Raw genomic sequence first — 27,695 nt, 5'->3', positions numbered from 1 at the left:
ATCCATTGAAAGTCTTCTCTATGCCAATGCAACTATCAATATTAGGATAATGGGTTAGGATTCCAAAAAAAACCAAAATTACAAAAAAAATATATCTAAAAATTTTTCAAAAAATTATGAAAACTCGTGCATCGAAGTCATAAAACCAATAGCTGGAATATAAAACGGCTAACTAAGTTATTTTTGGGTCAAGTAGAACGGAAGTGGATCCGCTGATTTTTGAGACTGACATACAATTCACGAAACTGTACTTAGGACCGGTTGATGTTAAATAAATTTCTCGAAAAATCATTTTTAAAGTCTTAACAGCCATTGAATTCAGTAGCTTTCAACGGAAGACAATAAATGCGCTCATTTATGACTTGATTGGGAGACAACAATACTTGTCAAACATAGGTTATCAATAAGACATCACAATAAGTCTTATGACTATGGAAACAACAACAAATACAGGCAACAATCAAATTAATCAGCAGAAAAGTGCGAGAAGAAAGTGTCGACGTCATTTAAACTATAAGTCTTTCTCTGAAAACTTCCTCCTTGATCCATTAAAAATGTCCACTAAGCCAATGGGAGATATCAGTATCAGGATATTGTGATAAGATTTCAAGAGGATCCAATATTACGAAAAAATCCAAAAAATTTTTTGAAAAATTTTGAAATCTTGTTGCATTGAAGTCATATAACAAATAGTTAGAAGATTAAACCTTTAGCTAGAATAATTTTGGTTACAGTAGAAAGGAGGAGGGTACTGTCATTACTGAGACTGAATCACAATTCACGAAAACAAGTTTATGATATGTTAAAGTTTATAAAAATTGGCGAAAAATCAGTTTTAAAGTCTTAACAGCCATTAGCTGTCCAGTCAAAGCTCTACATAGGTTCACTTCGGAAATCACTGCACTTTTTTTCAACGAGTTTAAGCCATAAGACTCCATAACTTTAGTGAAGCCATTAAAATCATTAGCTATTATGTGAATATTACGTCTTTTCTAAATGTACTAATTCAAATAAAAAGATGCTGAATGAAAAAATAAGTTCAATCGGACCACATTTGAAAATTATTGGGATCTGTTATTACGCGATTGTGCTAAAGGAAGAGAAAAAGAAACACAAATACAACACTCACATAATTTTATGAAAACGCATATTGTCAAACAAATAAAATATAAGTAACGTCATGATATCAGTAAACCTGCTAATTTTTAAAATACATGGAATTGTACTGGACCTCTCAATGATGAGAATGAGTTACAAGTTGACGAAAAGAACAACAGACTGAAAAAAGTGAAAAATCCTGAAACATCTTAAAAAAATTAAGTATCCTAAATTTCAAGACTATTCGCTATAAACCGATTGCTTCGGGTAAAATCATTCATTCAATCGCCAATTACAAGCTTATGAGACAAGTCAGCATTTTATGGCTACGTAAAGAATGATAAAAAAACAGTCAAAAACAGCAAATTAAAAAAATGAGCGAGAGATATGTCGAAGCCATTAAAAAATGAACTTTTCAGAAAAAAATTTTCTATTTTCATTTAATTTTTTAACGACTATGGGATTGTTCTCCTTAACAATTTGACTCCAATAAATCAACAAACATGAACAAATACATTAAACCCAAAAGATTTTAGAGAAAACCCGTAGTCACAACGCCATTAAATCCAATAGCTCTCAAAGGAAGCTAACAAATACGCCAGGTTACTCCTAGATGAGACGACAAAGACGTTTGTCATTCGCAAGTCATCAAAAAGACTTCACGATAAGTTCTTGACTATGAAAACAACAACAACAAAAACTGGCCAAAATTCAAAAATTAAGTAGAAAAGTGTGAGAAGAAAGTGTGTGAAAGAAACCATTTGAAACATAAGATTTTCTGTGAAAACTCTATATATGATCCATTGAAAGTCTTCTCTATGCCAATGCAACTATCAATATTAGGATAATGGGTTAGGATTCCAAAAGAAATCAAAATTACAAAAAAATATATCTAAAAATTTGTCAAAAAATTATGAAAACTCGTGCATCGAAGTCATAACACCAATAGCTGGAATATAAAACGGCTAACTAAATTATTTTTGGGTCAAGTAGAACGGAAGTGGATCCGGTGATTTTTGAGACTGACATACAAATCACGAAACTAAGCATAAGACCGGTTGATGTTAAATAAATTTCTCGAAAAATCATTTTTAAAGTCTTAACAGCCATTGAATTCAGTAGATTTCAACGGAAGACAATAAATGCGCTCATTTATGACTTGATTGGGAGACAACAATACTTGTCAAACATAGGTTATCAGTAAGACATCACAATAAGTCTTATGACTATGGAAACAACAACAAATACAGGCAACAATCAAATTAATCAGCAGAAAAGTGCGAGAAGAAAGTGTCGAAGTCATTTAAACTATAAGTCTTTCTCTGAAAACTTCATCCATGATCCATTAAAAATGTCCACTAAGCCAATGGGAGATATCAGTATCAGGATAATGTGATAAGATTTCAAGAGGATCCAATATTACGAAAACATCCAAAAAACTTTTTGAAATTTTTTGAAATCTTGTTGCATTGAAGTCATATAACAATTAGTTAAAAGATAAAACCTTTAGCCAGAATATTTTTGGTTACAGTGGAAAGGAGGAGGGTACTGTCATTACTGAGACTGAATCACAATTCACGAAAACAAGTTTATTATATGTTAAAGTTTAAAAAAGTTGGCGAAAAATCAGTTTTAAAGTCTTAACAGCCATTAGCTGTCCAGTCAAAGCTCTACATAGGTTCACTTAGTGCTCACTTCGGAAATTACTGAAATTTTTTCAGCGAGTTTAAGCCATAAGACTCCACAAGTTTAGTAAAACCTCAAAAAGAACACTCACATAATTTTATGAAAACGCATATTGTCAAACAAATAAAATATAAGTAACGTCATGATATCAGTAAACCTGCTAATTTTTAAAATACATGGAATTGTACTGGACCTCTCAATGATGAGAATGAGTTACAAGTTGACAAAAAGAACAACAGACTGAAAAAAGTGAAAAATCCTGAAACATCTTAAAAAAATTAAGTATCCTAAATTTCAAGACTATTCGCTATAAACCGATTGCTTCGGGTAAAATCATTCATTCAATCGCCAATTACAAGCTTATGAGACAAGTCAGCATTTTATGGCTACGTAAAGAATGATAAAAAAACAGTCAAAAACAGCAAATTAAAAAAATGAGCGAGAGATATGTCGAAGCCATTAAAAAATGAACTTTTCAGAAAAAAATTTTCTATTTTCATTTAATTTCTTAACGACTATGGGATTGTTCTCCTTAACAATTTGACTCCAATAAACCAACAAACATGAACAAATACATTAAACCCACAAGATTTTAGAGAAAACCCGTAGTCACAACGCAATTAAATCCAATAGCTCTCAAAGGAAGCTAATAAATACGCCAGGTTACTCCTTGATGAGACGACAAAGACGTTTGTCATTCGCAAGTCATCAAAAAGACTTCACGATAAGTTCTTGACTATGAAAACAACAACAACAAAAACTGGCCAAAATTCAAAAATTAAGTAGAAAAGTGTGAGAAGAAAGTGTGTGAAAGAAACCATTTGAAACATAAGATTTTCTGTGAAAACTTTATTTATGATCCATTGAAAGTCTTCTCTATGCCAATGCAACTATCAATATTAGGATAATGGGTTAGGATTCCAAAAAAACCAAAATTACAAAAAAAATATATCTAAAAATTTTTCAAAAAATTATGAAAACTCGTGCATCGAAGTCATAAAACCAATAGCTGGAATATAAAACGGCTAACTAAATTATTTTTGGGTCAAGTAGAACGGAAGTGGATCCGCTGATTTTTGAGACTGACATACAATTCACGAAACTGTACTTAGGACCGGTTGATGTTAAATAAATTTCTCGAAAAATCGTTTTTAAAGTCTTTAACAGCCATTGAATTCAGTAGCTTTCAACGGAAGACAATAAATGCGCTCAGTTATGACTTGATTGGGAGACAACAATACATGTCAAACATAGGTTATCAATAAGACATCACAATAAGTCTTATGACTATGGAAACAACAACAAATGAAGGCAACAATCAAATTAATCAGCAGAAAAGTGCGAGAAGAAAGTGTCGAAGTCATTTAAACTATAAGTCTTTCTCTGAAAACTTCATCCATGATCCATTAAAATGTCCACTAAGCCAATGGGAGATATCAGTATCAGGATAATGTGATAAGATTTCAATAGGATCCAATATTACGAAAAAATCCAAAAAATTTTTTGAAAAATTTTGAAATCTTGTTGCATTGAAGTCATATAACAAATAGTTAGACGATTAAACCTTTAGCTAGAATAATTTTGGTTACAGTAGAAAGGAGGAGGGTACTGTCATTACTGAGACTGAATCACAATTCACGAAAACAAGTTTATGATATGTTAAAGTTTAAAAAAGTTGGCGAAAAATCAGTTTTAAAGTCTTAACAGCCATTAGCTGTCCAGTCAATGCTCTACATAGGTTCACTAAATGCTCACTTCGGAAATTATTGCACTATTTTCAGCGAGTTTAAGCCATAAGACTCCACAAGTTTAGTAAAACCTCAAAAAGAAAATCAAAATTTCATTTTAAATTACAAAAACTCAGAGTCGAAGCCAAAAAAAAAACACGATTGATTCTTTGAAAGCGAATTTTTTGTTCATTGGGCTTCATAAGACTGTAATTCAGGTTGTTATTAACGGAAACTTGATATGAAAAGTGACTAGTCTCTAGGTGACTTGAGAAAACAAAGAAAAAAAATCAATCAAATTTCTAGGAAAAGAGCTCTCAAATAGAATTTGATTTTTTTTGATAGTACACTTTCCTATGAGACCAAAACTAGTCTTTTTATCGCCTTTCAATCGTCTATTAGGAACTGAAAATTGATTGAATTTGTAGCGTGAAATGGAATTTTGAATTAGTATTTTTATTAAGTGGTCTTAATTTGAAGAAAAATTGTACTAAAAGTGTACAAAATCATGCCAAATATCCCGTTGTTCACACAAAACTTCAACCCCCGATAACTCCTCGAAAAAAAAAACAAAATTCAAAAAAATCTATTTAGTTTCCAATTCTACGCTGGACGAGCTTTTTAATGATACCACTCACAATTCTCTACGATGAGTATATCGATCGGCCATAATTGACTGAACAAAAAAACCCATTTGAGTATATAGTTCCTCCCCCCACAAGTGGGGTAGGAACAATTAGTCATGCACTACAAAATAGTTGGGTTAATTTTCAAAAATCTCCATTGAAAAAATGAATAGAAAAGATAGAGACTTTTGGAACTCCAACGATTAGGTTTTTCAATCAAAAAGCATTTGGATCATATTGGCAGAAGATTGTTTTTTTCATGACATCGCCTTTACATTTTCTGGACTTTTCATCGTCAGTTTTGAGACGCATTGACTCTGGGAATTTTAGAATAACAAAGGGATCTTAAAATGAGCACCTTTTATTTTTTTTCATATTTTTGCTATTTTGTCTCTTAATTTTACTTTAAAAATGTCGCAGTGAGGGTTTGAAAAGGAATGAAAGAGATTATAAATTATTTTTTTTGAATGAACCCAATTAGTAAAGTTGATAAACAAGAGGGCCCTTAATGGCTCTATGGAGCCATAAATGAATTTTTCTAAAAAATTTTAGTTATGCTTTTTGCAAAAGGATCACAACTAAGAAGCTTCAACAACTTTGAAGGTTTGATTAGTGTTTTTAGACAATGGTTTTTTGGTTTTTATAGCTTTTAATTAGTTATCTCAAGACGGGCATTCTACTGGAAAACATGACTTGTTTTAAGAATTTTAAAAAAGTGATCAGTTTTCATTAGTTATCCCAAGACATTCTACTTTTTACATTTAAAAGAATCAACAGTTGAAACCGGAGAATAAAAATGTGCCAAGTCAACCATTTTAGACTTTTAAGATTCTGGTATCGTTCCCAATATATAGCCCCACACTAACCCACGAAAATATGGCTCATTATCATTTTTTTCACTCGGTGGTCTAGAAAAGGGGAATACGCTTCAACCCGACTAAGTCGACGGGGAAGGGGTGATAATGGGAAACACATTCGAAAAAAAGTAGCCAACTCTGTTCAATTTACGTTTTTTTTGAGGCCTCAACAGAAGTTTAAAATTGATTTTGCGTCTCGATTTACAGGGTTAACCGTCCTACATCCTGGCAAAGCAGGTATGAGAGTTTCGTTCTGCACAGTAGTTAGACTTTGCAAAAGATCAATTGCTAAATTCTAGTTTTAATCATGGGATTCTGGGCAGCCTAGTTCAGAAAACGCAGCTTGTAAACGTACAAAAATCGCCAGTTTATTTGGCTTCGGTATCACCGGTAGATCAGTATAACCGCTTTTAAACGTGAGGAAACTTCCGTATGTTAAATTTTAAACGTAAGATAATCGTCGGTTGGTTCGATTTCTTAGATTCGGTATATTCGGTTTCAAACTCCAGGACAACACTATGAATTATGTGCTTGATTTTGCATGATAAAAGCTTTCTCAATGTTCAAGAAGTCTCTTCAAGTTTTAAATTTAAAAAGAAACAAAAAATTCAAATTTGTTCACATAGTTTTATAAATGAGCTAGAAAAGAAAGTCATTCATATTTCAATTTTTTAGGGAAAGTTTTCCGATAGGGACGTTTGAAACTCCAGCGATTAGGAAATTACCAAAGCATGTGACTACATTATGAACAAAAGAACTCAATGATCTGTATGGCAGAAGCCGACGATTGTGTTGCGTTTCTGAACAAACCTAATATAAGAAAACAAACATACTGAATCTAAGAGACCAAACATACCAACGATTTTTTACGTTTGAAACCAAAAATGCCGATGATCGAAGATTTCTTACGTTCGAAAACGAACGTACTCAACAGAACGAACATACCGACCAATTTTGACGTGGCGAACCAAACCGACCGAACATTTTTTGTGTCGTTTTTGTTCGACTTTCTGGTCTATGGCACCTGAAGTTGTTGGATATGATAGCCAAGACAATTCAAGCCTGATAAAAAAAACTTCACCTATTTTGGTATCGACAAGTTGTTAACATTTGATTCCATTTTTCCGAACCCCACTTAATCAGGAGAAGATCTATATGCTCAACTGTTTTTTTTGTTTAGTGAATTTTGATCGATGGATCAAATTGGGAGAAGAAATAGAGTAGTACCATTGGCAAGCCAATCGAGCGTAGAACTGCAATTTAGAAAGAATTGTTCAATTTTCGTTTTTTAGAGTTTTTTAGGTTTAAGAGTTTTGTCCACTTTTATCTGAAATTTTGGTCAATTTTAGATGTTTTTCACAGTTATGTGAATATTTGCAAAAACTAACAACTGTGCTGCACAAAACTAGATTGTTGTTAACGTGGGTTTTTCAAGCGAAAAGGTTTGGATCATATTGGTTGAAGATTTTTGATGGTTTTTTTCGACTTTTTTAGGGCATCGACTTTATATTTTCTGGACTTCTCATCGTCACTTTTAAAACGCATTGACATTGGGAGCACTATAATAGCAGTATACTGCTGGTCCGTACATTATATACCTAAACAACGGGGTTAATCGCGGGACCACATCCATAACTTGAGAGTTCAACCCCTAGTTCTACTCTTGGTATATAGTTGAGTATTAAAGAAAGTTAAATGCAAATATGAATTAATAAATTATGTTAAACAGCATCAAATATGAACCGAGCCTTAAGGGATAGAATAGTTAAAGTTATTAAAATTGAGATAGCGCTAGTTAGAACAGGCTAAAATATTCAAATTTAATTTGTAGCTTAGATAGAATTGAAGAGATGTTAATTTATATCTTAGAGAAGTTAAGCTGAACTTAACTGATTTCCAAAATTGTGCTAAGTTAATTTTTTCTGACATAGAAATTTCTTAGTTAAGAAATTGTCACAGTCACAAAATATACTAAGTTAAAGTCTATCTCAAGTAAGCTTAGATTTAAGCAAGGGAGCAATACGGGAGTATGATTTAAATCAGAAGTTATCAGGAACCAAATTGTGCTGGTGTTTGAGCGTGCAAACTCCTTTTATACTTGTGGACGCCTGGCTCTCTAGTATCCTATTGGATAGAGATAACAATGTCGACAAGGTTACCATTGTTAAGTTGGTGCTCTCAGTGTGGCGTGACAATATCACGTCAAATTATTCTCAGTTTGAGTTAGTAATTTGTTAGTAATTTGTTCACACCTTAAATTTGTTCAAGTAAGTAATTTGTTCACACGTTAAAATGGACTTTGTCCAATTCAAGTTTGTGCTTCACGCACTATAACGTAAAATCTCAAAATAGCTTTAATATTATCAAACAGTGTTACTGAGTGTAGTACACTTCAGTACAGCAGATGGAGTTGGGAAAGAGAACCTTCAAAAGTTTTTTTTTCCTAGGGCCCTTAATGACCACCAGGGAGCCATAAATGATTTTTTAAAGAATTTTTTGTTATTTTTTTTGTTGAAAAAATTACAACTAAGAATATTCGACGACTTTGAAGCTTTGATTGGTGTTTTTAATCAATGGTTTTTGGTTTCTATAGATTTGCCACTCGTGCTTCTAGAACTTTCTGCTTTTTCTTGAACTCTAATATTTTGTTTTTTTTTGTTTTCCTATCACCAAGTATTGAAGTATTGATAATGACGCCAGAAATTGGCCTGGCCGATCTTACGGTGAATATCTTTTTTGTGTCTATGTCACTAAGTGCAATGAACGATGAGCTATTTTGCTTTTTAGGGAACTATCAACGAATTTTTGTATTGACGAGGTCAATAGTTTGGATGCAAAAGTAATTAAACAAGCATTTCAACCGATAACTTCTTTTTATTTTTCTGCGACACCAAAATTTATAAAGTTTTTGCCAGTTTTTGTTGGCAGCTCTGTAGAATTATCACTAAGTGTCACATATTACTGAACCATTGAGCTCTTTAAAAACACTCAGTGAAATATTTTGTTGAAGTTCATTAGTTCATGCTTTTTACGACTTTGAATTTGTTTGTCTTCAAAAAAATTAATTGGTTTCTGAATTTGCCCTTTTTATCGTTTTTCTTTTCGAGTTGTATTCTATTATTTTTACTGAATGTTCGCAGCTGCTTGTTTTAGTTAAACTAATTGGTTAAACTGATTGATTCTTAAAAGTTTTGAATTTTCGTTTCAAATCAGTTGATTAGTATGCTGTTTATTTTTAGAAATCACTGGATTTTTCATTTTTTTGGTGTTCATGCTTTTGTTGTCTGGTCTTCTCTTCTTCAGAATAAAAGATTTCATCAGATTTCTAATGCAAAAATAGTGGCTTTATGTTTCATTTTCATTCGGTAACAACTGAATTTAGAACAACTTTGATTTGAAAACAACGCCAATTTTATTAGTATCTCTTGTTGATGATTTCAACACACTGTTGCCAACTGCAATGTTCCCAGATTTCCTGATTTTTGAATTTCGAAAAAAACTATTTTCGTTTGTTTGTTTCTGTTGCTTGTTTTCAGCAGAAGTGTTTTTTGTTATAAATAAAGATAATTTGTTGGTTAAAAAGATCTTTTTGTTTAAATTTCACATTATTACCTTTAGAGAAAAACAAAGTATTCCAATGAACAGATTTTTCTTGTTCCTTTTTGTGTTTGTCTTTGCTTCATTTTTTTCGATCACAACCAAAGGCAAAAAACACTTATTGTTGATAAAAAAGAATTGGATAAACAGTTTGGTGATTCTGTACAATGGTTGAACGTTTGTTGAAAACAAAGTAATTACTCGAAGAAATTTTTCATATTTTGGCAAAAACTAATCAATCAATTCTAAGGAAAAAAGAAAAGCTTTACAAAATCAAATTCGTATGAAAATAGCATTATTCTTAAAACGAAAAAACAATTAGTCTTTTGCGGGTTTTGATTCTGACTACTCTAAACTGAAGGTTTAAAAAAACGTTTTTACAAATATTTTTGCCAATACATTTTTTCAATAATTGATTGCTTGAGGTGTAGAAATCGTATTTGAATTATTAAGCTTTTTAGAACGCATTTAGTTAATAGTTTTTCAAGGAAGTTTCGTTTTTCATGGCAAGTTTCCTGATGCAAAGATTGCGTTTCGACTGAGAATCAGTTTTTAATGACATTGTAGAGCACAACGAAAATTCTCATTTAGTCATTTTTTTGCGAAATTACAAATAAGTGCAACAATTTTGAAGAGCATCTGCACTGAAAGCGAATACAGTTCAGTAAACTTGCTAAAACTTTGATTTAATGTCAAAAATATCGATTTCTGTATTTTGTTCTTTAATTATATAACAAAGATTTAAATTTTTTTATAATAATCTTTTGACAGACTAATTTTTTCTCCTAAATTGATAAGTGACGGCCGAATTATGGTGGAAGTACGAATGGCTACACATTGAATTGGTTGGGGGATGGGTGGCACATAATGGTAACCCGGATCCGGAGTCACATAGTATTTTAGTACTGAGTCATGAAAATTTCATTTTTTTCTATGGCCAGAGCTCTGTTAATGGCACTTGTTAGATTTTTAATGGTAAAATTCATAGTAATTTTCTGAACTTAGTATGAACATAATGAAATTCAATTTTGTATTTTCCATACAAATTATGAATTTTTTGCCTGTTTTTAACTGAACAGAATCAAAAATCGCCATCAAGAGCCTGAATTTCGTTTTTTTTATTTATCTAAATTCGGTTACCGTGCCAAAAATTTAAGTTTCTTAAACACTTGTTGATTGCAATTTAATGAACTTTTGATATGAGTACATTGAATTCTTGGTCGGCTGATCTGTTTTGTGCCACAATTGCCGTTTGCGACCCCATCTACAATTATTTATTTTTACAAAGTCGATTATGATGGGCAAAATGTAACATGCCGGATTATACTAGATAGCATAAAAATAAAATGTCATCTTTATTTTGCTTCGGATGCCTCAACTCGGAACTTCATTTGTGAAAATTGTGCAAAAAAAAACTCGAATAAAAAGTTTCAGGATTTTTTTCATCACGCTTTTTTATTTTAGTCGAAAATTTTTTGGTGAGTGTTATCAGCTTAAAGATTAGCTTACTCGTTTTACAAAAATGAAGCAATAAGTCACTCATCCTCTCAGCTTTTGAATAAAGTAAGAGTATAATAAACTAAAATATTATTAATCACATGCGGAATATAAGTTTAAATTTATATCGAGCAATTAATTTGTAAAATAAACTTATGAAGCTAACAGATCAAATGAGTTCAATTTCTAGTACAAAATTATGGGGAACTATATTGAATACAATTGATAAATTGCGCTAATAGGAAAAAGAATGATTTTTTGCTCTTGTGAGACGTTTTCAACGTTTAAAGCCGTTTTGGCTCACTACATTGTAAAATTCCACGGTGCTAATTCACAATGAAAAACTGTTACAATAATCGTGGAAATAAGAGACGGAAAAATTCAGGTCACTCGTATTCTGGGACAAAATTAACACATTTCCACAGTTCTGGGCATTCATTAAGCCTAGAGCTTTTGCTCGAACTTTATTAATAATTATTTAATACCCAATTCAGAGGGTTAGTTTTTCTAATGATAAGTTATATGTATAAGTGCAAAACAGCTATTTGTAGTCCCGTACCTATCACAAAGTGTAAATCAGCTCTGAATCAGAAACAAAAACATTATGATGTTTTTCATGGCCCTTACCATGTTCATGTCACAATTGAGAATTCGCAGTCTGCGTTTTGGGGTGATTCATTCGAGCATGATTTTCTTTGTTATGAACTCCTTCTGAAGTGTTATTGCAAGTGGCTAAATTTATCCTGCGCATACCTAACTAGAGTCTGAATTTTCTCTTAGCATCAATAAAACGCGGCTGATTTTATCCGGATTATAACTAATTAGCATCTTAGCATGATCTCAATTAGCGTGGGCGGCTCGATAATTACCACCCAATCAATCACTCGTTCTCTCTTCTATCTCGCTAATATTTACTTAAGCGGTCACATTTGTTTGCACTCACATTTGCTCTCACAGTTCTTTCGCCTACACAATTTTGCAAAACCATGTTCAAATGCATGAATTCAATTGATTCAATGAAATAGAGGATTAATTAGATGAAAAAGTTCATGATATATTTTCAGGTTCATGACAAGTTTGCAGGTTAATTCTCAAGTTCATTTCCCATTTCTCCAGTCATTTCCCATTTCTCGAGTACATTTGTGTCGGCGGAGGTCGATCCGTGTTCACTTTTCAGTGGCCCGGTGGTTGCGCGCGATCAACAATGTTCACGGAAGTCGTCGACCTCCCAACAGCAAGGTCATGACGTCCCACATTTGTCAGAAGAGCACCCCAGTTTGAATAAACGTTCCTACAGTGCGACAGATCTGAAACAAAGCACAAAGGCGAAACCAAACCCGAAAACGAGAGTAATGGAGAGCAAAACTGGGAGGGGAGGAGGAGGAGGGGTGGGTTGAGGAGGAGGGGGGTGGGGGTGAGGAGGAGGGGGTGGGGGTGAAGAGGAGAGGGGGGTGAGGAGGAGGAGGAGGAGGAGGAGGAGGAGGAGGAGGAGGAGGAGGAGGAGGAGGAGGAGGAGGAGGAGGAGGAGGAGGAGGATGAGGAGGAGGAGGAGGAGGAGGAGGAGGAGGAAGAAGAGGAGGAGGAGGAGGAGGAGGAGGAGGAGGAGGAGGAGGAGGAGGAGGAGGAGGAGGAGGAGGAGGAGGAGGAGGAGGAGGAGGAGGAGGAGGGAGGAGGAGGAGGAGGAGGAGGAGGAGGAGGAGGAGGAGGAGGAGGAGGAGGAGGAGGAGGAGGAGGAGGAGGAGGAGGAGGAGGAGGAGGAGGAGGAGGAGGAGGAGGAGGAGGAGGAGGAGGAGGAGGAGGAGGAGGAGGAGGAGGAGGAGGAGGAGGAGGAGGGGGGTGAGGAGGAGGAGGGGTGAGGAGGAGGGGGGGTGAGGAGGAGGAGGAGGGGGGGTGAGGAGGGGGAGGAAGAGGGGGATAGATCAATTTCATTTTCGTAGTCACAATGCGCGCACTGGTAATGTTTTTCTTTCCTCTCACTGACCACTACAACCTTTTCAGAACTTGGCGACGGTCTTTTACGATATTTCTGTATGAGCGCGTTTCTTTCATTATCGATCTTCCTCAACGTCTAAATTCCATGGCAAACTCTCGACTTCGTATCCGCAATTAATAACACTAGTTCTCTATCTTAACACTCAATCACCGATTCATGCAGTTCAACGATAACTTCCATCCTAACAATAAACAAATTCAATCAACAGGTGTAAACAGTGGCAACAGGAAAACAAGTTTCAATCAGATCTGAAATACACAACATATGAAGACCATTGAGTCTACTATTCAAAAACTGGAAAAAGATAAACATAAATAGTACGTGTTGAACACTTGGATTGACACCCCACGGGCGAAAGCCCGAAGCTTGTGCTACTTATATATTCACTTATATCAGGTGGAAACGATGGAGGTCGTCTGAGGTGGGTGGCGGTCGGTGACGGAGGTCGGTGGCTGCGGTCGGTGGAGGGGGGGGGGGGGTTGGTGGATGTCGATGTTCGAGTTAGTTGCGGTGTAATTAGTAGAAGTATAGCTAGTCAAAGTCAAATGTGCAACGAGGGGCCGTATTCACAGCCTCTGCCAAAGCTCTCGTCGTTAAGTATAGCTAATAGAAGCTCGTGAGGGTATCACCATTTTAAAATACTCATGCATGAGATCAAGTTATTCGAAGATTTCAAAATTTGCTATGTACAGTCTGTCAGTTCTTTGTGTGTACAGTCTGATGTGAAACATTCTGTGCAGTGTTGACCAATAATGTAAATGAGGCTGCGAAGAAGAAGTACAGAGTTGGATGTGTCCTAATCGACTCTGGGCAGACTGGCAAAAGTATTTATACTGCTATTTGTCTGGTACAGTAATGGTTACACTTGATTTTGAATGGTACAGCAATGAAACTCACTGCGACCAAAGTACGGGGTCCGAATCCGCTTTTAACATTATGAGGGACTGTTCTGAATTTAACCCCCATTTACTTTTTTTTGATATAAGTCTAATTCACTGTTAGTGACTGTGTGTGAGCGATAATGACAACGTGAAAAAGAGTGACAAAGTGTGTGAATCGTTAAGCATGGCCTTGGAAACGCGCTGAAATTTCCAGAAAATTTAATTAAGAAACTTAGCAATTGCCTTTTCACCTAGCTAGTTCGACTCAGTAAAATAATATTCTGCCATTTATGATTGGAATTACTTCCTGACAGAATATGATAAATTTTTCCAAAAAAAATATTTATAATAAATAGAAATTTTTAGTTTGGTGCAATCGTGGTTCGTTAAAATATTGACAGGTAAACCCTGATCAGTTGCCCAGATTAAAAGCTCTTTGGATGAAATTTCATCATCGTCAATTTTACAAACAAAATTATCAATTCCATAAAACTATCCATCACTTAGTTGCAAATGGTAACTTTGTCAATTTTAATCAATTTTGTAAAATCCTTGGTGCACTAAAATTTAATGATGGTTAATAGCAAACTACACTTCTATGCTAAAATTTATTTTTTGAAGCGCTTTTTTAATTGGTGTGAATTAAAAAAACTCATCCTGGAATATTCCTTTTTACTTTATTTAATTAAAAACATTTTTTCTGTGAAAGAAAAAAAATTAATTAGAACTCACAGAATGTTGGAAATTAATTGCTTCCCAAAATATAACAGAGTTTTGAAAAATAAAAAGCAGAACGAATTTTTAAAAGATTGTTTGAACTTGTTGATTTTTTATCCGAAATTATATGAATTATTGTTTATGAAAATGTCACCACCACTTTGTATTTGCACAATTACTTATCGGCGAGTTTCGGAATATCACGTTTTCAAGAATATCTTTTTTGAATAGTTATATGTTTCGACAGCAAAAGGAAAACACTGGAAAAGATAAACAAGGTGAATAGATTTGGAAGAACTGTTTTTTTTTTTCATTGAACCACCCCTTAACCATCCTGGCCTCACATCGTTCAACACATGCTGAGCTTTGTTAGACTATAATGTTAAATTCCTATTCTTTCAAAATTTTAAATTCCACTTTTTGTCAAATTCCCTTTTTGTTATACACAATTGTCAAGAACTGATGGTTAACAGATTCATGCCAAAATTTTAACCCAACTGTTCGGCAGCCTATTAGAAAATGAAAAATTGCCACAAAATACCGGAATAGCCAAAAAAATTACTCCTCGAAGGAAAAACCTAACAGTTTGTTGAGTCTGCAATATGAGAAAAATATTGATGAACAGTGAGAAAGGATTTTTAAAAGTTTTTATTTTTGGAAACTAAAACATAGATATGGATGTATGTTGAAAAATGTATGATTCCGAAGTACTTCGAATATTGAAACTGAAGTGGCGTATCTGATTTTTGACCGTAATTTTCTAAATTTTTTGTTCCGACCCCTCTTGAGGGGGGGGGGGGGAGGAACTAAATACTCAAATGGGTTTTTTTTTGAGACTGGTATCATTAGAAGTGTTGAGACTGGTATCATTAGAAAGCTTGTCCAGCGTAGAATATGAAATTAAAAAGATTTTTTTGATTTTTGTTTTTGACAGGGAGATATCGAGGTTTAAACGTTCGAGAAAATAGAGTGAACTCCGTTGATTTCATTCACCTTTTTCGGAAATTTTGACTAAAATTTCGCCAATTTTGAAAAAATTTAATAAAATTTTTCAAGAAAATGTTGTTAATTTTACGTTTAAAGACAAAATATATTGTCGGCTATTTTCATTGAATTTTTTTGTCACAAATTTCGGCTAAATATTTCACAAAATTCAGGCTTTTTCATCAAAAACAGCACGAAGTAAGTTTCTTTAGTCCACTCTGATTAAATTTGCAGAAAGCGCACAAACAAACACCACTAACACAATCTTTGTAAATTGAAAAGGGGGCTAATTCCACTAAAACTTCCGTTGAGAGTGCTCTGTAAATAAAACTTTGCCGTTTTTAGCTAACTTTACTCGTTGATTAACAAAATGCAGAATTTATTTTTGATTTTTAAACTAACAAAATATCTACATCTATGGCATTCCAAAAAATAAATATTCCTAATGGACAATCAAGATCAGCAGGACTAGTTCTGTACCAATCTTGGACCGTTACAATCCAAAACTAATTCGGATTGTCGTCAGTCGGTTTTTTATTTAAAAAAATTCAATCTTTTTTATATTAATTAAATAACAGAACATTTCAAATCAAAGCGTACTAGTGATAGATCCTTTTGGCTCCCTAATTAGCTCGAAATTAATTTATCTAGTTGATTGCTCGAAAACTTATGGTCGTTTTGACATTTAGAATATTTGATTTTTAATTAAAAAATGGCTTACTGAACTTTGCCTCCATTTTTCTCTTGTTTTGGTCAACTTGTAGCGTAGTGTCAGCAATCAAAGAGTGCTCCTTCTTTCTGCTGAATTCAGATTCATTCTTTATTGCGGTTTTACGCCTTATGTTATTGTGTTCTGGCTTTGATACTACTAGATTTCACAATTTTTTTTAAATTTTTAGTTATTTGACCATTTTTCATGTTTTCTAGTTTTGTCAAATTATCACGCTTTTGTCAGCTCATATATCACATTTTTCGCGTTCAAAATAATGCACACTCGATATTATTTAAATCCTTAACCATATAGATTGTGGTTCTTTACCGTTTCGACAGTACTTTCTCGAAGATTTAAATTGAATTTTTTAATTTTGTCTTTAACTGTTTTTTTTTACTTTGTCTTTTTAGTCGTATTCAGTTTCCTGTACAATGACCCTATTTGATTGGCTTTTCAGACCCATTTTCTGATATTCGAAGATAGATAATGGCTTTCATGATCTTGAAAATAAGTGTTTTCCAAAATGAAAAAAAAAACATTTCACCTTCGCAATTTTGTTCCTTTTATTGTCTGTTTGTTACATGGACTCGTTAATTAAAGGTTAAAGATGACATTGTTTTTTGTCAAGGGAAGGTGTCAAAAGGGATTGGTGTCACAAAATCTAATGTTTTTAAAGAGTTCGTTATGACTTTACTGGCTCCAACACGGGTTTTTCACAAAAAAAAGTCAATTAATTTTTGATTTTTGTCATATTTGACGTTCTTTCTGTAGACATAAGACTTGTTCTGGATAATTGCAGGTCTCGGGGGCTTCCTTTGGGAGAATAAATGAACCTATTCAACTTTTTCATTTTGTAATTAATGGCTTTCATCTCTTTGGAAATAAATTTTTTTCGATAAAAACAAGTATTACATAATCCTGCTTTTTTTTCTTTTTGGTCAATTGTCACCTGGTTTCATTAATGAGAGCTCCAATAATACATTTCAAGGGAAAGTGTCAAAAGGGATTGGTGTCACGAAATCAAATGTTTTAAGAGAATTCGTTATGACTTTACTGGCTTCCACACGGGTTTTTCACAAAAAAAAGTAAATGAATTTTTGATTTTTGTCATATTTGACGTTCTTTTTGTAGACGTAAGACGTTTTCTGGATAAATACAGGTCTTAATTGCTCCCTTTGGAAGAATGGACGAACCTATTCAAATTTTTCATTTGGTAATTAATGGCTTTTATGTCTTTGGAAATAAATTTTTTTCGAAAAAAAAATCAAGTATTACATATTTTCGCTTTTTTTCCTTTTGTCTAATTGTTGCTTATTTTCATTAATGAGCGGCCAAATAATACATTATCGTTGTTCGTCGAAGGTGCAATAGAACAGATTTTGGGTGCCAAAATATGGCCTTACGGCTTCCAAAGCATTTTCTGGCAAGTTTTTTTATTTGATTTTTAGTTTGTTGTCTATTTGTTGTTCTTTTTGTAACTGAATAAAAAATTGAATACCAGGAGTTCTTAATTGCCTTCTATGGGATATTTTAGTTGATTCCTAACGGTTTTCATTACTTTGAAATTTATTGTTTTTTTAAAATAAATATCAGCGAATTTTCTATCTTTAAAGTTTCTGTTCTCTTTTGCGTAATTGTTACCAAGCTTTATTATGAACTGGTGAATAAACATTTTTGTCTGGTGAACTTCAAGTTATTTTGTTTATTTTCAGTTTTATCTGACACTATTTTGACTTTGTTGTTAAGTTTTGTTTTCTAAAACGGACATAAATTTTTTGATGTAATTAATGTTTGTTGTTGTTTGATTTTGCCGTTCGTTACATTCACTGAATATACATGCTAAATTTACAAAGAAATATATCATCTTACAAAACGGAATCTCATTTTGTGAAGGTTTGTAACATAGACGGATATTTTGTATGTTTTCAAAAAGTGAAAATAAAATAGATTTTTTTGTTTAAAAATATGTCTGTGGTAAAATAAAAAAAATCAAAAGTCATAATGCTTTGCAGATTGCAGTTCTTTGCATACAATTTGCTGACCTCATTTAGGACGGTTCTCACATCTCAAAGTTTTTTGCTTGAAGTAGTTTCCTGCACCTTGAAAATCGACATTCGATTGATATCCTTACTGTACAACTAATATATCTTATTACAAGATGGAATGTCTTCTTGTGATGATTTGTGATATAGAAGGAGAATTTGTTTAGTTTTGCTCGAGTGTTCAATTCTGTCAGAACTTTTTTTGTTTTTGCCAATCATTTCACGCCGTAATTTTGTAGGAAGCAATTGCATGTTGAAACAGCAATGAATGGTGCAACGAAATGTTTCATTAATTGACTATTGGGAGACGACGCAACAGAATTTCTATCAATTAAAATTGATTTTTAAATTGATATATATATATATATATATATATATATATGTATATATACATATATATATATATATATATATATATATATATATATACATACATATATATATATATATATATATATATATATATATATATATATAAATATACTTACACACACACATACACATATATATATATATATATATATATATATATATATATATATATATTATATATATATATATATATATATATATATATATTCGTATCTCTCCAAGGCTGTTTGAAATTAGACTCGCGAAAAGTTTTAATTAGTTATGATTTACTTTTGAAATCACAGAACTACGCTGATTGAGTTTCTTTAATCTTTTTTGTGTCAATAAAATACTATGTTTTCTAGCTTTCTTTTTTTCATAATATCTATTTTGCTTATGTTATTCGTTGTTTGAAAAAGGAAACACTTTGTTTGACGTATAAAAAGTTGCAATAATTTGTCTAAAATGTACGAGTTATAATTTGTTCCACACTTTAGATATAATGTATAAATTATTATTTCAAAAAATGCTACGAATACTTTTGTATAATAATTTTATTAAAACTTTATTGGCAATAGCATTTGAATTGTAATCAAAATTAGTTGGCGAATCCTTATTGAAAATAAAGTAGATTTTTTTGTTTAAAAATATCTCTGTGGTAAAACAAAAATATCAGACGTCGTAATGCTTTGCGGTATTGCAGTTCTTTGCATACAATTTCCTGGCTTCCTTTAGTGCGTTTCTTATAGTTTATTTATTGGAAAGTTTTCTGCACCTTGAAAATCCCTCTTCGATTGATATGATTACGCTACCTTTACGCTGCAATTGATAGCTTGTGTTAGCGGTTTCAGCTCGCTTTCTCTCTCTCTCTCTCTCTCTCTCTCTCTCTCTTCCTTATTTTTAGATTAAATGACTACCATTCTCAACAAAATTCTTTTTTTTAAAAAAAAATAAAGTTTTTTATGACGGACATAATCGGAAAATTTGTTCAGTTTTGCTCGAGTGTTCAATTCTGTCAGAGTTTTTTTTGTTTTTGCCAATCATTTCACGCCGTAATTTTATAGGAAGCAATTGCATGTTGAAACCGCAATGAATGGTGCAATGAAATTTTTCATTAATTGACTATTGGGAGACGACGCAACAGAATTTCTATCAATTAAAATTGATTTTTAAATTGATTTATATATATATATATATATATATATATATATATATATATATAAATACACACACACACACACACATATATATATATATATATATATATATATATATATATATTCGTATCTCTCCAAGGCTGTTTGAAATCAGACTCGCAAAAAGTTTTAATTAGTTATGATTTAATTTTGAAATCACAGAACTACGCTGATGGAATTTCTTTAATCCTTTTGTTTCAATAAAATACTATATTTTTTAGCTTTCTTTTTTTCATAATATCTATTTTGCTTATGTTATTCGTTGTTTGGAAAAAGGAAACACTTTGTTTGACGTATGAAAAATTGCAATAATTTGTCTAATATGTACGTGTTATACTTTGTTCCACATTTTAGATATAATGTATAAATTATTATATAAAAAAATGCGACGAATAATTTCGTATAATAACTTTATTAAACCTTTATTGGCAATAGCATTAGAATTGTAATCAAAATTAGTTAGCGAATCCTTATTGAAAATAAAGTAGATTTTTTTGTTTAATAATATATCTGTGGTAAAACGAAAATATCAGACGTCGTAATGCTTTGCTGTATTGCAGTTCTTTGCATACAATTTCCTGGCTTCCTTTAGTGCGTTTCTTATAGTTTATTTATTGGAAAGTTTTCTGCACCTTGAAAATCCCTCTTCGATTGATATGATTACGCTACCTTTACGCTGCAATTGATAGCTTGTGTTAGCGGTTTCAGCTCGCTTTCTCTCTCTCTCTCTCTCTCTCTCTCTCTCTCTCTCTCTCTCTCTCTGTCTCTCTCTCTTCCTTATTTTTAGATTAAATGACTACCATTCTCAACAAAATTCTTTTTTTTTAAAAAAATGAAGTTTGTTATGAACTTGTTGTTAACCGTTTTGCCCTACAATGTTAAATGTTTTATTTCATAATTTCCTGTAAGAACGTGTCAAGCCATAAATTGTTCTGTTTGTCAGGAGTGGAATTTTTTAGAATGCATTATACGTTTTCTGGTGTATGACTTCTAAGTCGTAAGGTGGCTTCGACTGAATGTGAATACTGGTTCAGAATTGAAACATGTTCCGAATAACACTCTCGTAAAATTGACCTACATAAGCGCCTCTACTGTTCATTAATTAATGGTTATAAATTAATATCTTTCAGATCGAAACATTAAACTGAATTTTTTATGTTCAAAATCACATTAATAAAAATAGTATGCAATTAAGTGAATTTAGGCATCCCTATACGGTGACCGGACAGTAGATCGAAAGGACAACAGATCGAAAACAGAAAAATTGGGGAAAATAGATCGAAAAAGAATCTCTATTCTTATTGGTTCAAATTAAGCATTATTTGCGAGCTGCAATATATTTACCACATTATGGCCATGACTCGCGAGACCAGGTTTTAGAACCTTTAAAGTGCCGGCTTTCAAGAATAGGTTAAGTTACTCTGATGGTGTTACTGAAAAACCTGTCACTAAACGAGAACCGCGTTTGAGATGCATTCGTTGAGTCACACAATTTTGCTTGAAACACGCCCCTGCAATGTCAAAATTTTGCAGTGCCAGACTCTGAAATGCGACATTTCTGCAACAAATTATAAAATTTGGCAGATTTTTAAAGTGTCGGCATTTCAAAATAGCGCCAAAAAAATCTGTATTTTGCAATCATGGTTATTCTGTTTTTAGCCCCTTTTGAGCCCATTTTGAGAACATTTTCAGCTGTTTGAATCCCAAAAGTTTCAAAAAATTTACTGATTCCGGCTTGTCTTCTTCATAACTTTATGCGCTTTTAGCACACCCTCGCACTACACCCACATACACCCCGTGAAACGAGCACCCTCTCCACCCTCTTCGAAAGAATCCGCCGAGAGCAACCACAACGACTTCCCAAACGGGTTCTTCGGAGTCGCAACCAACTCAGTCGGATCCATGTCAACATCCAGATCAGACTACGACTCGGCAGCCGCTGGAGCTTCTGGCACCTTTCGCAACCCAATTTCAAGGTTGAGTTCCACGATTCGAAGTGTGAACTTTGTGAGTTTTTTGGGTGGAACCCGAATTGGGAGCGACTCGGAGAAGGAATTCATTGAGGTCGATGGCCAGCAGATGGACGTAGAAGAGGTTAGTTTAACAAACAATGTTTGACTGGCTACTTTAGCCATGAAGAGTGCAAAACGAGTATTAAAAAAATTGGCGCTGAAAATGCAACCATTACAAGCGTCGATAGGGACCAATGTAAACATACTTTCAAAGTCCACTTCCCGGGTCGGGTTTTGTGGAAAAAATATAATGTAAGATTTGCGGTGAAAAGCAGTGAGAAAAACTAATTTTCAACGCAAAGCTCCCGTATTCTTTAGTGACGAATGAGGTAAAAATGCTAAGTAAACTGCCTTGCTCAAAATTCTGATCTCCTTCATGTCAACCAATTCGACTGCGCCGCCTGTCACCTATTTCTATGATATTTCTTTTGAATTCAAATCAGAATCACTCCACTTTATGGGAAACATATGCGTTGAAATACAGTTTTGAAATAAGTTTTTAAATACAAAGTGGAGCCAGCTAAAAAAAAAAGTGAAAAAAATTTACTTGACATTCCTTATCGGTAGACGCCTCTAATGAAAAAGTGCGGAAAATGTTATTATACTTTTTCAGTGAACAGATCCTAAAATAATGTCAATAATCTATGTCAAAAATTTTTTTCTTGTGATTAAAACAGATTGCTAAAAATCTTGCAGCTGATTTTTTAGTTTTCACGGCATCAAATCGCAAGTTCAAAAAATAGGATTGATCATGAAAGACAATTATGACCAGTTCAAACTATTGCAATCAACAAAAAACAAAATATTTGTCAATTTTTCCTCAATTGCTTCGAAGAATTTAAAAAAATTAACAATCACGGACTCACAATGTTTTCAAATCAAGCAACCATTTTGCCAAAGTTTTTCTTTAAGTTTAAGCATTGATATTTTACATGACCAATTTAATGTTTCCTTTCTTCTTGTCATCTGTTTATCAATTTTATTGGGTGACTATTTATCTTCGGAACAACGTAAATTGAGCCGCTTAAGACAAATGTTTGTTTGTTGAAAAAAATGTTTACCTTTCAAAAGAACTGTCAGCTATTTTTTGATGTGAAATTTGTCGGTTCTTTGAATAAAATATCTAATAGACATCCTTGAAGGTTTCCGGATTTTTGGCTGCAGATTTTCGTCTTTTTGTAATATCTAAAGAAATTATGTTATTTTGTAGCGTTGCAAAAAGAAACACAGAACACGATATGAAAATAAAAACAAACTTTTATGTCTTCATGTATTCCTGAGAATGAAAAATTTTCCGCTAACATTGAAAATCAGCTCTCGCTTTGTTGAAAAACGTCACGCCTCGTTTTGTTGGATCAAGTTTTTTGATGCAAACAACTTCGTTTTACTACAACTAGCTACATTATACTTTTACTTTTTCGGTTGGTCGATAACGCATGTTATTTTCAGTCAAGGACTGCAGTATTACCAGTGTTTGTAGTTTTCAGATTTATTTTGAGACTTGCAAAAGTTTTTGTTCTGCAGTGTCAAAATTTGCAGTGTTGTGGCTTTCTTGTGTCTAGGAAATAAACCCCACGGAAAAAAACTCACGAAAAAACCCAACTAATTTTAACTAAGATATGAGCCCCCATGGAAAGAAAACTCATTTTAAAACTGAATTTTGGTCGTAATATTTTGTTCGCTTGACATTTTTTCATATTGTTTTCATGTGCCGCAAAGGAATAATCGTGGACCGTGAGGCATCGTCAAATGCGCTTAATGCACAACACATTAACAATCTGGGAGTTCACTTTTGTGGGGGTAATGTTCCTCGGGGGTTCATATCTTATCTAAAATCAAGTGGAGGTTTTTAGGTTAGATCTTTTCCGAAACCTGGTTTTCGCGATTGCTTTATATAAAATGCTAATTTTTCACCAGGTTATAGTTCTCGTTATTTGTTAATTCTGATTTAATAACTTTTCATTGTGAAATGTTTTATTTACCGGTGAATTTTGCAGTTGCTTCCAATCCCGGGTCGAGGTTTTTGGGTAAATTTTTGTAAGAAATGCGGTGAATGCGGTGAATTTTTGTAAGGAATGCGGTGATTGAGGTGAATGCGGTGAAAATAAATATTTCACCACATTTCACCGCATTTCTTACAAAAATTCACCGCGAAATTCACAGCATTTCTTACAAAAATTCACCGCATATGATTGGCAACGTTTACTCAATCTGATTTAATTTCACAAGAAATTTCAAAGCTGTACGTGACAGTTGGCGCAGTGGACTAGGCAGCTGAAGGCATGCAGGAGCTCAGAGATGCGAACCCGTGTGATGAGGATTCTTTTTTGAAAAAATACTGAGAACGCGGTGAAAATAAATAATTCACCGCAATTCACCGCATTCACCGCAAAAAAGATGTAAGAAATACGCGGTGAAAATTATTTTTTTTCACCGCATTTCTTACGAAAGTTCACCGCGAAACCTCGACCCGGGATGACCTATAACACTTCGTTGACTTTACTATTGGTCAGATTTATAATTGCCTATGAAATTTCACTTTCGAACTCTTGATGGTGTTCAAGAACGGTAAAAAAAAATTTGCTAAATATTTAAAAGTAAGAGAAATTTTATGCATTTAACCGGCTATGCTTTGCTTCTATATTTCATGAGTAGAAGCTTCCCTTTGCATGTTAATATTCTTTCAATATCTTGCAAGACTAAGACCCGAATTCGCCACTCGGGTTATTTGAACGTTCAAAAATCTGCTATATGCTCTAACATATTCGCGCTCCCTATTTTAGATTTCATTAAATATGTCTCAATATGATCCAGGCTTTGCTCTTATTAAAATAATGGGAAAAATTATACTGCATGAAACCTGGTAACTACTTCCGACCACACCAATTAATCAAGCATGTTTATAACTTTTGTCTGTTGTTACAAAAATGTAAAGGGTAACAACACCTGCTGTGAAGACATAAACCCTTTAGTAGCCCTTGATTCTGCACCTGGGCCAGGGCAGTAAATCGAACGGTCGCTAGATCGAAAGACAGAAATGTGTTTAACTTGGGTCAATAAATAGAAAATTTTCGTTTTTTTTTCTAATTGTCACTAACTAGACATCAACTTACATTTTTCAAGCAAGAGAGTAGAGTATTTGGTCATACCTGGCGGGCCATGGCCAAGCAATACAACACAGCTTGGGACTTGAGATGAACCCCAACCGAGACCCGATGTTAATCTTGCAAGATCTTGCAAGTTACTTGGGAAAAAATGTTAATCTTGCAAGATCTTGCACAATCTGATTAATATATCACAACCGAATAAGTATGATCTCGATCGCACATATTATACGGGATTATCGAATATAATTGACGTATTGTGATTGTAAATTCAGTTTCGATTTATTGCCCCAACTTTTATCATTCGAATCACTGTCTTTCGTTCTATTGTCTAGACTACTGTTAGTCTTTATGTTGCCCTCTGATCTGAGAGACTTTCCAAATTGTAGAATCTACTCAGGCGTGTCCGTGGAGTCAATTTGATCAAATTGGGTAGACTTGATTTCTTGTTGCCCAGTAACTTTGCACAGGGTAAGCTCTAATTATTGTGTTTCTCTGTACAGGTGAAGCAATATTTTATTTGGCTCCATTTGAAAATCTTAACCTATTTCATAGCCTGGTTTCCAGGCAACTTTCAAATTCTGCAAGAATTATTGGAAAATTATTCACTAAATTTATGACGGAAAGTTTACTTTTCCCTATATTTACTTTTCAAAATAATTTCTCTGAAACGTTATAAATCAGATTTGATAGCTCAGTTTTCTATTGATTACAATTCTAACGAGTGAAATATTTAGGACGTTGGCTCTGAACAGGTAAGCTGCGTTTTAGGTTTTGCGATTTTTAGTTATAACCGAGGTGGAAATTTAATGTTTAATGATTATTACTAACTCACGTTTGTTATGGCAATCGAAAATCCGTTTAACTCTGAGAATTGGAAATACTATTTAAAATTTTTCATTTTATGTTGTATTGATTTCAATCCATTCTAGTTGGGATAACAGCAGTTGCATAATTATTGGCTAAATAACTTGTTAGAGCCAGATTCGTGCTACAAAAATCTGTAGCGGTCACCAAACTCTGCTTTCCGTTTAGACATTTTCCGCCTCCCTTTTTCAAGTACTGTTGCTACCACTCACTGACAAAATTCACAAATTCATGTTTTTGAAGTGAATTTGAATAACATAATTCTAATAGTTTCGTTCTACGACGGATAATCATCAGAAGTTTAATAGATCCAATTTCAGAAAACCTTGCAATTATTTACAGAGAAAATGAAGACAGAAGTTTGACACTTTTCCGTGAGAAGCTGTAAGTTTATTCGCACATAGAATCTGTTCAACTTGCTCATTAAATTTTAAAATTAACTATCTTAAATATTGCCTAAGGCATTGGAGGCGCCACCAAGTTGTTGAAATTTTACAAGAAACTCATTTTACTTCCGTTTACTGAAAACTAGCCAGCCTCTCTCTAAATTCTCTCTTCAAGTGGACGTGCCCGTTTCTCGTAGTTTGGATTAATTAAACTTGTGATGATCATCTGTCGACTCAAATAAAAATAAAACGAAACAGCCAGAATCCTGCTGTCCAAAATCAACACCGAAGCAGACACTTTATCCTATAAAATTGCAATTCTTGTGTTTATTTTTTATCAGTAATAACAATAAAGAGTAAAAATTGGCACAAATGGAAAAGATCCGAGTTTTTAAATCAAGAAATTCTACACTGACAAAAGTAAAAATAAGAAAAATATATACATGGCCGGATGTCAAATTCCTCGAATTTTCGGCATTTCAATACTTGTTAGTTGAGCGTTTCAAGTCAAGTTGAAACATACACGCATCAGTTTTTGAAAGGTCAGATGTCTGAAGTTCCAATTGGTAGAATGCCAAGTTTTCCTACATACGGAGTCAAGCTTTAAAACTTGAAAGTTGCTTGTTTCAAACATGGTTGCATGATTCTTTTAAATTCAATTCAATTTTTTGACTTAATTCCAGAACGACTCCGCGGCTCCCGATGAGTTCCAAGTTTTATCTGAGATTTTTTCATCAGAGTTTTTTAAACCATTCAAATTGTAGTGGATTGTAATCGCCACGAGAGATGATTTAGAGCACTGAAACACTCACATGCAAGACTTAAGATACCAATTCTTTATATAATTGAGCTCATCGAAGCCCTAATATTGCGTTCATAAGGTCAGATTTCAGGCTTGCTGACTGTTTTTTTTCAGGCAGGGTTTTGTGATTCTGTCTCAGTTTTTCTTTCTCAAATATTTACATTTTTCAAATTTATACAGCTCTTATCTGTCCTTTAAAACCCATAAGAAGAGTGAGAAAAAGACAAAAGTGAACAAAAAAAGATTTTTTTAGTTGTTAGTAAAACTCATGTTTAAGTTAAAAAATTTTTAGCTTAAGGCTAACAACTTTGGTTGTTTATATAATCTTTTTGTTAAGCTTGTGTATCAAATCTCTTCATTCCTGCAATTATTAATTCCCTGATTCTTTTTAAAGTGATTGCTTTAAAAAAGACTCCCGGAATTAATATTTGCAGGGACGATATGATTTGATACAAAAGCTTAACAATAGCTTTATATAAAAAGCCAAAATTGTTAGCTTTAGGATAAAAATTGGTTAACTTAAAAAGTTTTACTAACAACTAAAAGTAAAAAAATCTTTA

The 27,695-nt window shown here is 33.3% G+C and overlaps 1 protein-coding gene across 13 annotated transcripts in view; it reads left to right on the top strand.

Annotated features, from left to right (window-relative positions):
* The window catches only part of LOC142335911 (cGMP-dependent protein kinase 1-like), a 217,200-nt gene that overhangs the window by 100,274 nt on the left and 89,231 nt on the right, over positions 1-27,695 (top strand). For 10 of the 13 annotated variants that reach the window (XM_075384281.1, XM_075384293.1, XM_075384287.1 and 7 more), the window contains 2 exons: positions 6,202-6,231; positions 21,731-22,058. In XM_075384281.1, coding sequence (XP_075240396.1) covers positions 6,202-6,231; positions 21,731-22,058 — 358 coding nt within the window. The remainder of the gene's footprint in view (positions 1-6,201; positions 6,232-21,730; positions 22,059-27,695) is intronic. The other 3 variants (XM_075384279.1, XM_075384288.1, XM_075384289.1) reach the window with 1 other exon arrangement.

This window comes from Convolutriloba macropyga, chromosome 3 (genome assembly GCF_964194025.1).
Source record: "Convolutriloba macropyga chromosome 3, txConMacr16.3, whole genome shotgun sequence".
Classification (NCBI taxonomy): Eukaryota; Metazoa; Xenacoelomorpha; order Acoela; family Convolutidae; genus Convolutriloba; species Convolutriloba macropyga.
The sequence above is the reverse complement of the archived record's forward strand: the minus strand, read 5'-3'. Positions and strand labels throughout refer to the sequence as shown.